Source organism: Solenopsis invicta, chromosome 4 (genome assembly GCF_016802725.1).
Source record: "Solenopsis invicta isolate M01_SB chromosome 4, UNIL_Sinv_3.0, whole genome shotgun sequence".
NCBI classification, from domain to species: domain Eukaryota; kingdom Metazoa; phylum Arthropoda; class Insecta; order Hymenoptera; family Formicidae; genus Solenopsis; species Solenopsis invicta.
The window spans coordinates 26,479,168-26,496,431 of NC_052667.1; the positions used below are offsets into that span (position 1 = coordinate 26,479,168).

Sequence of the window (17,264 nt, forward strand, 5' to 3'; positions counted from 1 at the left end):
ACGACGCCTTTGGTTCTATAAAGGGTAGTTTTTAAAGTATTCGCCAAAGTGTTACAGTTTCCTCTTTTTACACTGCGCCGATTATCTGTTCTTTTTTTGTTTGTTACACTTTTATGTGTAATTAAGATAAAGCGATGATAATTATATTATAGAACATGTATACTTGTATACTTGTATTATATTTCTAAAAAAAATAGATTTTTCAACATTGTATCTATGATGATTGATTATAATCGACCGTATTATCATGTGTCATTTTTTTTATTCTTTAAATAACTGATTGTATTATTTTTTTACTATTAAAACTTTATTATATTATATACTACACGGCCTTAGATATTTTAATTTCTTAGATATTTATATTTCTCAATTTTACAATGAAACACAAGTTTCATATAATGGTCGTTTAATGAAAAATTATTTATTGCATGATAAATTTTTTTTTCTTTACAATATTTAATTAAACTGAATGTGTGTAATATAAATATATGCTTGGACGAAGTTGGATTAGTTTTATTTTATCTTTTTCTTCTATTGGAAAAATTTGTGACGAGTGGCAAGGCCATTGGTAACTCGCCTCTATAACAATAACGTTCTAATCTTAAAATAAATGTAAATTTTATTTTATATTACTTACATTTAAAATGTTTAAATTATTGTTGATGTTATATTTGTTGATTAACAACGACAAACTGTGACCTACAATTAATAATAAGCACTTTGTTACAGGCATGATAAAGCCTTGCTTTGTTCGACTTCTTCGACTCTCACTGGAAGCTTGTTCTCAGCATTGGCCTCAGCACTGTATCAACTTAGAATTAGCATGCCCCAAAAGACATTTTTGTTCGAATAATTGCCTGCGTTCCTTCGGAACTCTAAACTCCATGGTGGAACATCTACGCTTTGAATGCTATAATGGAGCACAACAATGCAGGACTTACTTGTGTGACAAATGCGGCCAAATGTTCAAGTACAAAAAAAATTTGCGTAAACATCTCACTTTTTTATGCGACAATCCAATGAAATTTGCCTGTCCATACTGCTCGTTCAGCGGGAGATTTCAGAGGAACGTGAAATCCCATATACTGAAGAAACATCCCTGTAAAAGTGTCGATGTTCTTCACATGAATTTCAAATTAGATAAGCCGAATTTCCATTGTTCTTATTGCGACTACAGGTCAGAGCAACCGTTAAACGTGCGTCTTTACATAAAACGTGATCATCCTACCATGCGAGTATGTGTACGTGCGAAATGTCCAAAAGCGAAATCGTTTCCATGTGGCAATTGCGGTCACATGTTCAGCAGTAAGAAATTCGTCAACATCACCAAAAGTTCCTGTGCGGTCAGCCGCCGAGGTACAAATGTCCTTACTGCGATTACAGGACGAAATATTCGACGTGCAATGTACGAGTTCACATTGGCCGTAAACATCCTGGCCAAAGCATCAACATGGTAGACACTGATGCTTCTACAGTTCTTTTAAACCCTTTCCATTTATAATAGAATTGATAAAAGAAACTATGAAAAAAACTGTTAGTACTTGTTTTTGTTTAAGCATTACGTGTTTAAAACGACACTTCTGGTTCTATAAAGTACAGTTTTTAAAGTTCTTAAAAGATTGTGTTGCTGTTTTCTCTCTTTACATTGCGCTAATTATGTGTTATTTTTTCTTTGTTACTCTTTTATGTGTAATTATGATGAGGTGACCATAATTACACTGTAGAACATAAATGTATATTTGTATAATAAAAAAAAAGATTATTTGACGTTATATTTACAATATACATTTATAATTGACTACGTTATCTTGGATTATTTTTTTTTATTTTGTATAATTCATTGTATTATTTTTTACTATTAAAATTATAGTATATTATATATTACACATCCTTCCGTATTTTAATTTCATTAAGAAACACATGTTTTGTATAAGTAAGGTTTTATTTGCGCATTATACAAAATTGATTATTTTTTTAATAATAATTATTTGAATTCAATTTCAATATTATAAATATATGGTGGAACAAGTTTAGATCAGTTTTACTTTTTCCTTCTTTTTGCGATATTAGTTTCGTCAGGGACAAGACCATTACTAACTTGCTTTCATAAAACTAACGTTCTAATCCTAAAGTAAATTTTTTATTACATAAACTGGATTTAAAATGTTTAAATTATTGTTGCCGTTATGTATATGATTAACAAAGACAAATTATAACGTGCAATTAATATTGTGTTTTTTGTTACAGTTATAGTGACACCCTGCTTTGTCCGACTTTTTCCGCTCTCACTGGAAGACCCCCAGCGCAGTATCTACTTAGAATCAGCATTACCCAGAAGATATTTCTGTTCAAATAATTGCGGGCGTTCCTACAGAACTCTAACTTTCTTGACGGATCATCTATGCATCAAATGCTACAATGTAGCACAACAATGCAGGAATTACTCGTGTCACAAGTGCGGGCAAGTGTTTAAGCATAAGTATTCCTTGACATCTCACCTTACTTTGGTGTGCGACATGCCGATGAAATTTACTTGTCCATATTGCTTATACCGAGGGAGATACCGATTCGACGTGAAATCCCACGTGCGCAAGAAACATCCTTGTGAAAGAGTCTACGTTCTCCATATAAGTACCAAGTTAGATCAGCCGTCAGATTACTATTGTCCTTATTGTGATTACAAGTCGGAGCAATCATCAAACGTGTATGTTCACATAGGACAAAATCATCCTTCCATGCAAGTCTACATGTGTTGGGGACGTCAAAATGCGAAAATGTATCCATGTAACAATTGCAGCAGCTTGTTTATCAATGAGTGGTATCTTCGGTATCACCAGGAGTTCGTGTGCGGCCATCCGGCGTATAAATGTCCTTATTGCATTTACAGGTCGAAATATTCGGGATACATACGAATTCACATAAGCCGTAAACATCCTGGTCAGAGCATCAACGTGGTGGACATACGCAAGGTTGATGTTTCCAAAGTTTCTTTAAATTCTTCCCAGACATAATAAAGACAGAGTTAATAAAAAAAATTGTTGAAAAACTTTGGTTTGTTTAATATTTGTCTTGCTTTAAGCACTGTGTGTTTAAAACATAAACAGGAGTTTACGAATTCCATTTATTGATAAATTTATTATTTATTTGAGTTGCTTATATAGCGATGCCTTTTATTCTATAAAGTATAGTTAATATACATCTTTAAAGTATTCGCTAAAGATTGTACTGCTGTTACTTCTTCTTACATTACGCCAATTATCTGTTCCTTTTCGTTCGTTACATTTTTATGTGTAATTAAGATGAAGCAATTATAATTGTACTATAGAACGTAAATGTACGAGGTGTGTTCAAAAAGTATCGCGAATTTTGAATTTTCGCGGGTTACGTATATTCGAATTTCGATCTTTTTGTGGCGTTATGTTGGTACTCATGTCTCTCACTTATGCCGACAAGCTCGGCCATTTTGAATGTTCACTTAATTGTTGACAGCTGCTTTGCTTGCACGTGTTTTGGATCGTCTTCGATTTTTACCTATTCAAAAAAATGGATCAAAGAACCTGTATCAAATTTTGTGTGAAAAACGAAATTAAGTGCGCGGATGCATTCCGAATGTTGACTGTGGCATACGGAGAAGCTACCTTGGACCGAAGCAACGTTTATCGGTGGTACAAAATGTTCTCAGAAGGCCGAGAAGATGTGAACGACGAAGAGCGTGCCGGACGCCCGAGCACTTCAACAACAGACGAAAAAATTAATGAAGTGGAGAAAATGGTATTGGCCAATCGTCGAATCACCGTTAGAGAAGTTGCTGAGGACCTAAACATATCGATTGGCTCGTGCCATTCGATTTTTATCAATGATTTGGGCATGAGACGGGTCGCCGCGAAATTCGTACCAAAATTGCTCAATTGCGACCAAAAACAGCATCGCATGAACATTGCTAATGAGATGTTGGACTCTGTCCGCGACGACCCAAATTTGCTCCAGAGGGTCATAACTGGTGACGAATCGTGGGTTTATGGTTATGACGTGGAAACCAAAGCTCAATCATCTCAATGGAAGCTGCCGCACGAACCAAGACCGAAAAAAGCGCGCCAAGTTCGGTCGAATGTGAAAGTTTTGCTGACAGTTTTCTTCGATTGCAGGGGCGTGGTGCATCATGAGTTCTTGCCACAGGGTAGAACGGTCAATAAGGAATATTACCTGCAAGTTATGCGCAATTTGCGCGAAGCAATCCGCCAGAAACGCCCGGATTTGTGGAAGAACAAAAATTGGCTTTTGCACCACGATAACGCCCCTGCTCACACATCGTTGCTTGTGCGCGACTTTTTGGCCAAAAACAACACACTAATGATGCCGCAGCCACCGTATTCCCCAGATCTGGCCCCCTGTGACTTTTTCTTGTTCCCTAAACTGAAGAGGCCCATGAAAGGACGACGTTACGCTACGCTTGACGAGATAAAGACGGCATCGAAGGAGGAGCTGAACAAGATAAAAAAAAATGATTTTTTGAAGTGCTTCGAAGATTGGAAAAACCGTTGGCACAAGTGTATAATATCTCATGGGGATTACTTTGAAGGGGACAAAATAGATATTCATGAATAAATAAATAATTTTTGAAAAAACACAAAATTCGCGATACTTTTTGAACACACCTCGTATACTTGTATTATATTTCTAAAAAAAATTTTTTTTAACATTGTATTTATGATGTTGATTTTTTATAATCGACCATTATGTTGTATCACTTTTTTATATTTTTTATAATTTATTGTATTATCTTTTACTATTAAAACTGTATTATATTATATACTGCACACTTTGTAGTATTTTAATTTTGAATTTTCCATTTTACGAGAAACACAAATTTTGTTAAGTTTCCTTTGCGCATTATAAAAAATGGATTATTTGTTCTTTACTAATAACAACTCGATTAAATGTATGTATTATAAATACGTGGTTAAACGAATTTGTATTAATTTTATTGGTATTTTTTCCTTCTTTCTGCTATATAGAAGTATTGCCACAGTTTTAGCGGCAAGACCATTGTTGACTTGCATCCATAACAAGTTCTAATCTTAAATTAAATGTAAATATTATTTAATATTACCTAGATTTAAAATGTTTAAATTATTGTTGACGTTTTGTATATGATTACTAAAAGCAATTTATAACAATTGTAATATTGAGTTTTTTGTTCTAGTTATAGTGAGGCCCTGCTTTGTCCGACTTTTTCCGCTCTCACTGGAAGATCCCCAGCGCAGTATCTACTTAGAATCAACATTACCCAAAAGATATTTTTGTTTGAATGATTGCGGGCGTTCCTTTGGAACTTTAATATCTTTGAAGTATCATCTAAACCTCAAATGCTGCAATAAAGCACAGCAATGCGGGAATTACTGTTGCCACAAGTGCGGCAAAACGTTCAAGTACAAAATAAGTTTGCATAAACATCTCACTTTTGTGTGCGTCAAGCCAGCGAACGATCTCCACATGAATGCCAAGCGAGACAAACCGTCGAATTACAATTGTCCCTATTGTGACTACAAGTCGGAGAAAACGTTAAACGTGCATGTTCACATAAGACGTAATCATCCTACTTTGCGGGTCTATGTACGTGCGAAATGTCAAAAAGCAAAATTGTTTCCATGTGGCAATTGCAACAGCGTTTTTAGCTATAAGGGGAGTCTTCAGTATCACCAGATGTACATGTGTGGTCATTCGGGGTATAAATGTCCTTACTGCGTTTACAAAGCAAAATATGAGACATGGTTGCAACGTCACATAGACCTTAAACATTCTGGCAAGAACATTAACATGGTGGACATGCGCAAGCGAGATCAGTCATCGAATTACAATTGTCCCTATTGTGACTATATGTCGAAGAAATCGTTAAACGTGCGTGTTCACATGAGACGTAATCATCCTACTTTGCGGGTCTATGTACGTGCGAAATGTCAAAAAGCGAAATTGTTTCCATGTGACAATTGCAATAGCGTTTTTAACCATAAGAAAAATCTTCAGTATCACCAGAAGTTCGTGTGCGGTCACCCGGGGTATAAATGTTTCTACTGCGTTTACATGTCGAAATATCCGGTGAACGTGCGACGTCACATACTCCGTAAACATCCTGGCCAGATCATCAACGTAGAAGACATGCGCAAGATTAATGTTTCCAAAGTTTTTTTGAATTCTTCCCAGCCATAACAGAGTTAATAAAAAAATTGTGTTTGTTTAATATTTGTCTCTAATGCTTTAAGCATAATGTATTTAAAACATATTTATAAACATAAGTTTTATCATCCATAACTTCATTTATTGGTAAAGTTATCATTTAATCTAGTCGTTTATATAGCGACGTCTTTTATTCTAAAAAGTATTTTTAAAGTTCCGTTTTAAAGTATTCGTAAGAAATTGTATTGCCATTTCTTTTTTTTACACTACGCTAATTATCTGTTGCTTTTTGTTTGTTATACTTTTATGCGTAATTAAGATGAAGCGATTATATTTGTACTGTAGAACACAAATGTGTACTTGTATTATATTAAAAAAAAAAAGATTTTTCAACATTGTATTTATGACGTTGATTGTTTATAATCGACCATTATTGTATCATTTCTTTATATTCTTCAAAATTTATTGTATTATCTTTTACTGTTAAAACTATATTATATACTACACACTGTGTGGTATTTAAGTTTTAGTTTTTAATTTTTAATTTTACGAGAAACACAAATTTTGTTAAGAGAAGTTTCTTTTGCGCATCATAAAAATGGATTGTTTGTTTTTTATTAATAATAATTTGATGTAAATGTGTGTATTATGAATATGTGGTTGAACGATTTTATATTAGTTTTATTTTTATTTTCCTATTTACCATATAAAAGTGTCGTGAGCGGCAAGACCATTACTCGCTTCCATAAAAACAACGTTCTAATCATAAAGTGAATTTTAGATTACATAACCTGGATTTAAAATATTTAAATTATTGATGACATTATGTATGTTAATTAACAAAGACAGACCATGACGCGTAATTAATATTAAATTCTTTGTTACAGACATAGTTAAGTCCTGCTCCGTTCGACTTTTCCCGCTCTCACTGGAAGATCTCCAGCACAGTATCTACTTAGAATCAGCATTACCTAAAAGACATTTTTGTTCGAATGGTTGCGGGCGTTCCTTTGGATCTACAAATTTTATGATGAGACATCTACGCTTCGGATGCTGCAATGGAGTACAACAATGCAAGAATTACTCCAGCCACAAATGCGGCCAAGTGTTCATGTACAAGGAAAAATTACGTAAACACCCCACTTATGTGTGTAACAAGCAGATGAAATTTACTTGTCCGTACTGCTCGTTCAGCGGTAGATACAAGTTTCTTGTGACATCCCATATACGCAAGAAACATTCCTGTGAGAATATCAACGTTAACGACATAATAACCGTGCGTGATCAATCGTCGATGTACTATTGTCGCTATTGCGACTACAAGTCGGGAGAATCGTTAAACGTGCGTCTACATACAAAACGTAATCATCTTACTATGCAGGTCTATGTACGTTCGAAATGTCAAAAAACGAAATCGTTTTTATGTGACAATTGCAGCAGCTTGTTTATCCATAAGCAGAGTCTTGATAGACACAAGTCCATGTGCGGTCAGTTGCCGAGATTCAAATGTCCCTACTGCGTTTACAGGACGAATTATTTGAATCACGTACAACGTCATATAGGCATTAAACATCCTGGGCAGACCATCAACGTGGTGGACTTGCGCAATATTGATGTTTCCAAAGTTCCTTTGAATCTTTCTCATCTGGCAAGGTACAAATGTCCCTACTGCGTTTTTACGACGAAATATGCGAGTAACGTTCGACGTCACATAGGCTTTAAACATCCTGGCCAGAACATTAACGTGGTGGATGTGCGCAATCCAGAATAGCCGAATTACAATTGTCCCTATTGTGACTACAAGTCGAAGAAACCATTAAACGTGCGTGTTCACATAAGACGTAATCATCCTACTATGCGAGTCTATGTACGTGTCAAATGTCAAAAAGCGAAATTGTTTCCATGTGGCAATTGTGGCTGCAGGTTTGTCCATAAGAGTACTTTTCGGCATCACCAGAAGTACGTGTGCGGTCATCCTTACTGCGTTTACATGTCGAAATATCCAGAGCACGTACGAAGTCACATACGCCGTAAACATCCTGACTAGAGCATCAACGTGGTGGACATGCTCAAGATTGATGTTACCACAGTTTCTTTAAATCCTTTCCAGCCATAATTGAGTTAATAAAAAATACTTTTAAATTCATTATTCCGCTTAATATTTGTTTTTAATGCTTAAAAAAAAGATTTTTAACAGATCTACCATTTACTATAACTCCATTTATTGATACATTTATTATGCATTTGAGTTGTTTATATAGCGATGCCTCTTATTCTATAAAGTACAGTTAATATACACTTATAAAGTATTTGCAATAGATTGTATGGCCGTTCTTTTTTTACACGGGAATTATCTATTTCTTTTTGTTTGTTACACTTTTATATGTAATTAAGATGAAGTGATCATAATTATACTGTAGAACATAAATGTATACGTGTATCATATTTTTAAAAAGACAAAAGATTTTTCAACATTGTATCTACGATGTTGATTGTTTATAATCGACCATTATCTTGTACTATTTTTTTTTATTTTTTATAATTTATTGTATTGTCTTTTACTATTAAAACTATACTATCTTATATATTGCATACACTGTGGTTAATTTTAAACTTTTTGTTTGACGAGAAACACAAATTTTTTTAAGCGAAGTTTCTTTTGTGTATTATAAAAAATTGATTATTTATTCTTTACTAATAATAATTCGATATAAATGTATATATTATAAATATATGGTTGAATGAAATTGTATTGGTTTTATTTTAATTTTTTCCTTCTTTTTGCTGTATAAAAGTGTCACGACAATTTTTGCGGCAAGGCCGTTTCCATACGAATAACATTTTAATCTTAAAGTAAATTTCATTTTACATAACCTGGATTTAAAGTATTTAATTTATTGATAACGTGTATGTTGATTTACAAAGTCGGACCATAAAGCGCTATTAATATTAAATTCTTTGTTACAGATATACTTAAGTCGTGCTCCGTTCGACTTGTTCCGCTCTCACTAGAAGACTGTCATCGATCCCAGGATTGTATGCACTTAGAATCAGCATTGTCCAAAAGATATTTTTGTTTGAATAATTGCGGGCGTTCTTATGAAACTACAAATTCCATGATGAGACATCTACGCTTCGAATGCTACAATGGAACACAACAATGCAGGAATTACTCGTGCCACAGGTGCGGCCAAGTGTTCAAGTGCAAGTCAGCTTTGCGTAAACACATCATGTTTGTGTGCGACAATCCGGCGAAATTTACCTGTCCGTACTGCTCTTACTGCGGGACATACTCGTACAATGTGAAATCCCATATTCGCAAGAAACATCCCTCTGAGAACATTAACGTTTTCAAAATGTCAGCCATGCATGATCAGCCGTCGACATACTATTGTCGCTATTGCGATTACAAGTCGGAGCAACCTCTAAACGTGCGTGTTCACATAAGACAGAATCATCCTTCCAGGCGGGTCTACGCATGTGTGGTACGTCAAAAAGCGAAATTGTTTCCATGTGGCAATTGTGGAAACATGTTCAGCAATAAGTATATTTGTCAACATCACCAAAAGTTTATGTGCGGTCAGCCGCCGAGGTACAAATGTCCCTACTGCGTTTACAAGACGAATTATTCGAAAGACGTACGACGTCATATAGGCAGTAAACATCCTAATCAGATCATCAACGTGGTGGACACGCGCAAGATTGTTGTTTCCAACTTTCCTATGAATTCTTCCCAGCCATAATTGAATTAATGAAAAAAATGTTTTAAAAATTTTGTTTGTTTAATATTTGTCTTAAATGCTTTAAGCATTATGTATTTCAAACATATTTGTAAACATGAATTTTCTAAACCCTACGTAACTCTATTTATTGATAAATTTATTATTTAATTGAGTCGTTTATATAGCGACGGCTTTTATTCTATAAAGTACAGCTAAAGTATGGTTTTAAAGTATTCGCAAATGATTGTGGTGTTATTTCTTCTTTTTACATTACGCGAATTATCTGTTTCTTTTTGTTTGTTACATTTTTATGTGTAATTAAGATGAAGCGATCATAATTGTACTATAGAACATAAATGTATACTTGTATTATGTTTATAAAAAAAAGATTTTTTTATAAACATTGTGTCTATGATGTTGATTCTTTTTTTATTATTAAAATTATATTATATTATATACTACACACGCTATGGTATTTTAATTTTTAATTTTCTATTTTACGAGAAACACAAATTTTGTTAAGAAAAGTTTCTTTTGCGCATCATAAAAAATTGATTATTTGTTCTTTACTAATAATAATTCGATATAAATGTATGTATTATAAATATATGGTTGAACGAATTTGTATTAGTTTTATTTTTTTTCTTTCTGCTACATATAAAAGTGATAATTTTAGCGGCAAGGCTCTTGATGACTTGCATCCATAACAACGTTCTAATCTTAAATTAAATGCCAATATTATTTAATATTATTTAGATTTAAGACATTTAAATTATTGTTGACGTTATGTATATGATTAACAAAAACAAATTATAACGTGCAATTAATATTGAGTTTTTTATTACAGTCATAGTGAGGTCATGCTCCGTGCAACTTTTTCGGCTCTCTCTGGAAGATCCCCGGCACAGTATCGACTTAGAATCAGCATTACCCAAAAGCTATTTTTGTTTAAATTGCTGTGGACGTTCTTACGGAACACTAAATTCCTTGGCGGACCATCTATGCTTCGAAGGCTACAATAAAGTACAACAATGCAGGAAGTACAGGTGTTACAAGTGCGGCCTAGTGTATACGTACAAGCATTCTATGACATCTCATCTCTCTTTAGTCCGCGACATCCCGATGAAATTCAACTGCCCATACTGTTCGTACCGAGGAAGATTCCGGTTTGACGTGAAATTCCATATACGCAAGAAACATCCCTGTAAGAGTGTCAACGTTCTCTACATGAGTACCATGCATGATCAGCCGTTGAATTACTATTGTGCTTATTGCGACTACAAGTCGAAGCAACCGTCAAACGTGCGTGTTCACATAAGAAAGAATCATCCTTCCATGCGGGTCCACGTACGTGTGGTAGATCAAAATTCGAAATCGTTTTCATGTGGCAATTGCAGCAGCGTGTTTACTCTTAAGAGGACTCTTCGGTTTCATCAGATGTACGTGTGTGGTCATCCGGGGTATAAATGTCCCTACTGCGTTTACAGAGCGAAATATCCGAATAGCGTGCGACGTCACATAGGCAGTAAACATCCTGGCCAGAGCGTCAACGTGATGGACTTGCGCAATATTCATGTTTCTAAAGTTCCTTTGAATCTTTCTCAGCTGCCAAGATACAAATGTCCTTACTGCGTTTACAGGACGAATTATTCGAAAGACGTACGACGTCATATAGGCAGTAAACATCCTGATCAGAGCATCAACGTGGTGGACACGCGCAAGATTGATGTTTCCAACGTTGCTTTGAATCCTTCCCAGCCATAACAGATTTGATAAAAAAAATTGTTACAATTTGTTTTGTTTAAGACTTGTCTTTAATGCTTTAAGCACTATGTGCTTAAAACATATTTATAAACATGAGTTTTATCAACTTTACGTAACTTTATTTATTCATAAATTTATTAATTATTTGAGTCATTTATGTAGCGACGCCTCTTATTATATTTTGTAAAACATTCTTAAAGTACGGTTTTAAAGTATTCGAAAGAGGTTGTGATGCTTCTTTTTCTTTTTACATTACGCTAATTATCTGTTTCTTTTTGTTTGTTACACTTTTATATGTAATTAAGATGAAGCGATTATAATTGTACTGTAAAACGTAAATGTATACGTGTATTATATTTCTAAAAAAAAAATTTTTTTTTGACGTATAGAAAATAAGTAGGTTGTTTATAATGATCGTATTATCTTCTATCATTTTTATTTTTTATAATTTATTGTATTATCTTTTATTATTAAAGCTATATTATATTATATACTGCACCCTATTTTAATTTTTCATTTTTTTATTTTACAAAGAAACAGAAGTTATGTGCAAGCAAAGTTTTGTTTGCGCGTGATAAAAAATTGATTATTTGTTCTTTACTAATAATAGTTCGATATAAATGTATGCGGGGCTATTGATGACTGGCCTCCATAACGTTTTTATCATAAAGTAAATGTAAATATTATTTAACATTACCAAGATTTAAAACGTTTAAATTATTGTTAATGTTATGTGTACGATTAACAAAGACAAATTATAATGTGCAATTAATATTGAGTTTTTTGTTATAGTCGTAGTGACGCTTTGCTTTGTCCGGCGCCCTGCTTCGTCTTTTTCCGCTCTCCCTGGAAAACTCTGAGCGCAGTATCGACTTTAAATTAGCATTACCCAGAAGATATTTTTGTTTGAATAATTGCGGGCAAACGCCTCTTATCCTACAAAGTATTGTTTAAAGTACTGTTTTAAAATATATTCGCAAAAGATTGTGTTGCTGTTTCTTCTTTTTACACGACGCAATATAAAAATTTTTGCTATATAAGTGTCGTGAGATGCAAGACCAATACTAATTCGCTTCTATAAAAATAACGTTCTAATCATAAAGTACATTTTATGTTACATAATCTGGATTTAAAATATTTAAATTATTGATGTTATGTGTACGATTAACAAAGACAAATTATAATGTGCAATTAATATTGAGTTTTTTGTTATAGTCGTAGTGACGCTTTGCTTTGTCCGGCGCCCTGCTTTGTCTTTTCCGCTCTCCCTGGAAAACTCCGAGCGCAGTATCGACTTTAATTTGTATGTTGATTAACAAACACCATGACGCACAATTAATATTAAATTCTTTGTTACAGATATACTTAAGCCCTGCTCTGTTCGATTGTTTCCTCTCTCACTGGAAGACTGTCGTCGTCCCCAGGACTGCATCCATTTAGAATCAGCATTGCCCAAAAGACATTTTTGTTTGAATGATTGCGGGCGTTCTTTTGAATCCATAGATTTTATGATGAGACATCTACGCGAATGCTACAATGAAACACAAAAATGCAGGAATTACTTGTGCCACAAGTGTGGCCATCTTTTCATGCACAAGATAGGTTTGCGTGAACACCTCAGTTTGGTGTGCGACATACCGGCGAAATTCACCTGTCCGTACTGCTCGTACCGCGGGAGATACAGGTTTCATGTGACATCGCATATACTCGAGAAACATTCCTGTGAGAATATCAACGTTAACGATGTAAGAGGTGTGCGCAATAAACCGTCGATGTACTTTTGTCGCTATTGCGACTACAAGTCTGAGCAACCGCTAAGCGTGCGTATTCACACGAAACATCATCATCCTTCTATGCGGGTCTGCGTATGTATGAAACGTCAAAAAGCGAAATCGTTTTCATGTGGCAATTGCAGCAGCGTATTTATTTTTAAGAGTACTCTTCGGCATCACCAGAAGTTCATGTGCGATCAACCACCGAGGTTTAAATGTCCCTACTGCGTTTACAGGACGAAATATCAGAGTAACGTGCGACGTCACATAGGCAGTAAACATCCTGGCCAGATCATCGATGTGGTGGATTTGCGCATGATTGATCTTTCCAATGTTCCTTTGAATTCTTCCCAGCCGCCGAGGTACAAATGTCCTTACTGCGTTTTCGGGACGAAATATTCGATGAATATGCGAGTTCACATACGCCGCAAACATCCTGGCCAGAGTATCAACGTGGTGGACATACGCAAGATTGATGTTTCCAAAGTTTCTTTGAATCCTTCCCTGCCGCCGAGATATAAATGTCCGTATTGCGTTTTCGGGACGAAATATTCGATGAATATGCGAGTTCACATACGGCGCAAACATCCTGGCCAGAGTATTAACGTGGTGGACATGCGCAAGATTGATGTTTCCAAAGCTTCTTTGAATCCTTCCCAGCCATAATAGAGTTGATAAAAAAATTGTTAAAAAAATTTGATTTATTTAATATTTGTTTTTAATTCTTTAAGTATTATGTGTTTAAATATTAATATAAACATATTTATAAAAATGAATTTTATCAACTCTACGTACCTCCATTTATTCATAAATTTATTGTTTAATATAGTCGTTTATATAGCGACGCTGCTTATCCTATAATGTATAGTTTTTAAGTATTTGCAAAAGATTGCGTTTTTATTTCTTCTTTTTACATTACGCTAATTATCTATTCCTTTTTATTTGTTACACTTTTATGTGTAATTAAGATGAAGTGATCATAGTGGTATTGTAGAACATAAATGTATACGTGTATATTTCTGAAAAAAAAATTTTTTTAAATATTGTATCTATGACGTTGATGGTTTATAATCTACCGCATTATCTTGTAACTTTTTTTTAAATTCATAATTGTACTATTTTTTACTATTAAAACTATATTATATTATATACTGCACACACTGTGGTATTTTAATTTATAATTTTTCCTTGTACGAAGAAACACAAGTTATGTACAAGCAAAGTTTTGTTTGCGCGTGATAAAAAATTTATTATTTTTTCTTTACTAATAATTATGCGAACTAAATGTCTATTATAAATATGTGGTTGGACGAAATTGAATCAGTTTATTTTTATTTTACCTTTTTCTTTTTTTTGCGATATAAAAGTGTCGTGAGCGGCAAGGCCATTACTGACTCGTTTCTATAACAATAACGTTCTAATCCTAATATAAATATAAATTTCATCCAATATTAACTGCATTTAAAATATTTAAATTATTGTTGACGTTATATATGTTGTTTAACAAGGACAAACTATGACATGCAATTAATATTAAGTTCTTTGTTACAGATACTTTTGGGGCCTGCTCCGTTCGACTTCTTCGGCTATCACTAGAAGATTGTCGTCGGCCCAAGCACTGTATCCACTTAGAATCAGGGTTGCCTAAAAGACATTTTTGTCTGAATGATTGCGGACGTTCCTTCGGAACTCTAAATTCCATGATAAGTCATGTACGTTTTGAATGTGAGAATGATCCAGAACCATGCACGAATTACATGTGTCACAAATGCGGCCGAGCGTTCAGGTTTAAGTCCACTTTGCATAAGCATCTTGCTTCAGTGTGCCAAGAGCCGAATAAATTCAGTTGTCCGTACTGCTCGTACAGCGCGAGACTCTCGTGCCACGTGAAAGCTCACTTGCGCAGGAAACATCCCTATGACAATGTCCTCGTTCTGGACACGGTAGAAAAATCCGAGCAGCCGACGATGTACTATTGTCGCTACTGCAACTACATGTCGGAGAAATCGATAAACGTGCGTGTTCACACAGCACAAGATCATCCTACCATGAGGATCTACGTATGTACGGAACCCCAAAAAGTGAAAACGTTTCCGTGTGGCAATTGCAGTAGCGTGTTCATCCATAAGTGGAGTCTTTACAATCACCAGAAGAACGTCTGCGGCCGATCACCGGGATACAAATGTCCTCATTGCACTTACAAGTCGTATTATAAGGAAAACGTGCTACGTCACGTACGCGTTATGCATCCTGGGGAGAGCATCTATGTAGTAGATATGCGTAAGCCAGATAGCATGCTTGTCAAAATGAAAACATTAAGGGAACTTTTAGAAACCGTTTAGTTATCATAAAAATGATATCTTATAATAATCCTAAAATGATATCCTATAATAATCATTTATTAAAGGCATCTACTAAGAGAATACTTCAAGATATCTTATTTCAGCAGTTTCATGAAATTGTTACTTTTATGATATCATGCAAAATGATGCAATATCAGTTTACTCTCTTGTGAAAGATATCATTATGTCGTATGGTTTCTGAAGCATCCAAATATACCCGATATATCATTCGATATGGACAGTTCCGAAACCAGACATAATTATGATATCTTTTATGAGAAATTCATTTGATGTTATTGAAGAAGATATCATAAATATAACATATTCAAGAAATGAATAATTACATAATCTAATAACATATTAAGATTGATAATTCCATAGTTCTTTTGAATCCTTCTCATACATAACAGAGTTGATAAAAATCATGTTAAAAAAGTCTGTTTAAAAAACTCGTTTTTAATATTTTAAATATTATATTTAAAATGTGTTTAAAACATGATTTTTATAAACTCTGCAGCTTTATATTTGATATATTCTCTATTCGAATCGTCCATGTAGCGATGCTTAACGTGGCTCTTATAAAGTGCTGTTGAATAAGTGGCTCTTATAAAGTACATGTAAAGTATTCTTAAAATGTCGCGTTGCTGTTTTTCTTATTTACACTGCGCTAATTATTTATTACTTTTTGTTTGTTACACTTTTACGTGCGATATGAATAAAGCAATCATTTTTTTAATTGTCGAAAATAAAGGTATACTTTTATCATGTAACAAAATAGACTTCTCGACACTATATCGCTAATTGTATATTATTTATAATCAACCGTATTATCTTGTATCATTTATTTTTATTCTTCATAATTGATTATATTGTTATTATATTATTATATATATATATTATATATTATCTTTTACGAATAAAATTATACTATATTATATACTGCACACCCTCATGTATTCTAATTTTAAATTTTCCATTTTACAGATAAACACAAGTTTTATGTAAGTGAAGTTTCGAATGCGCATGATAAAAAATTAATTATTTTTTTTACTAATAATAATTTGTTATAAATGTATGTATTATAAATATGTGGTTGAACGAATTTGTATTAGTTTTATTTTTATTTTTTTTCTGCTATATAAAAGCGACAATTTTAGCTGCAAGGCTATTGATAACTCGCATCCATAATAATAACATCTTAATCTTAAAGTAAATGTAAATATTATTTAATATTATCTAGATTTAAAATATTTAAATTATTGTTGACGTTATGTATATAACACAGACAAATGATAACGTGCAATAAATACTGAGTTTTTTGTTACAGCCATAGCGAGGCTCTGCCAGACTTTTTTCGCTCTCACTGGAAGATTTCTAGCGCAGTATTTACTTAGAATCGGCATTACCCAAAAGATATTTTTGTTTGAATGATTGCGGGCGTTCCTACGAGACTCTAAATTCCTTGATGGATTATCTAAACTTCAAATGCT

The 17,264-nt window shown here is 33.8% G+C and overlaps 1 protein-coding gene across 30 annotated transcripts in view; it reads left to right on the forward strand.

Annotated features, from left to right (window-relative positions):
* LOC105196315 (longitudinals lacking protein, isoforms A/B/D/L) overlaps positions 1 to 17,264 on the forward strand; it is a 291,818-nt gene that overhangs the window by 80,823 nt on the left and 193,731 nt on the right. For 2 of the 30 annotated variants that reach the window (XM_011162158.2, XM_039447884.1), the window contains exon 7: positions 9,142 to 10,361. The exons of 24 other annotated variants lie outside the window; for them this stretch is intronic. In XM_011162158.2, coding sequence (XP_011160460.1) covers positions 9,142 to 9,917 — 776 coding nt within the window. In that variant the 3' untranslated portion in view covers positions 9,918 to 10,361. Of the gene's footprint in view, positions 1 to 2,247; positions 3,047 to 7,061; positions 8,039 to 9,141; positions 10,362 to 13,019; positions 14,453 to 14,983; positions 15,790 to 17,264 lie in introns of those variants that run through there. 4 more of the 30 variants (XM_011162157.2, XM_039447883.1, XM_011162155.3 and 1 more) reach the window with 4 other exon arrangements.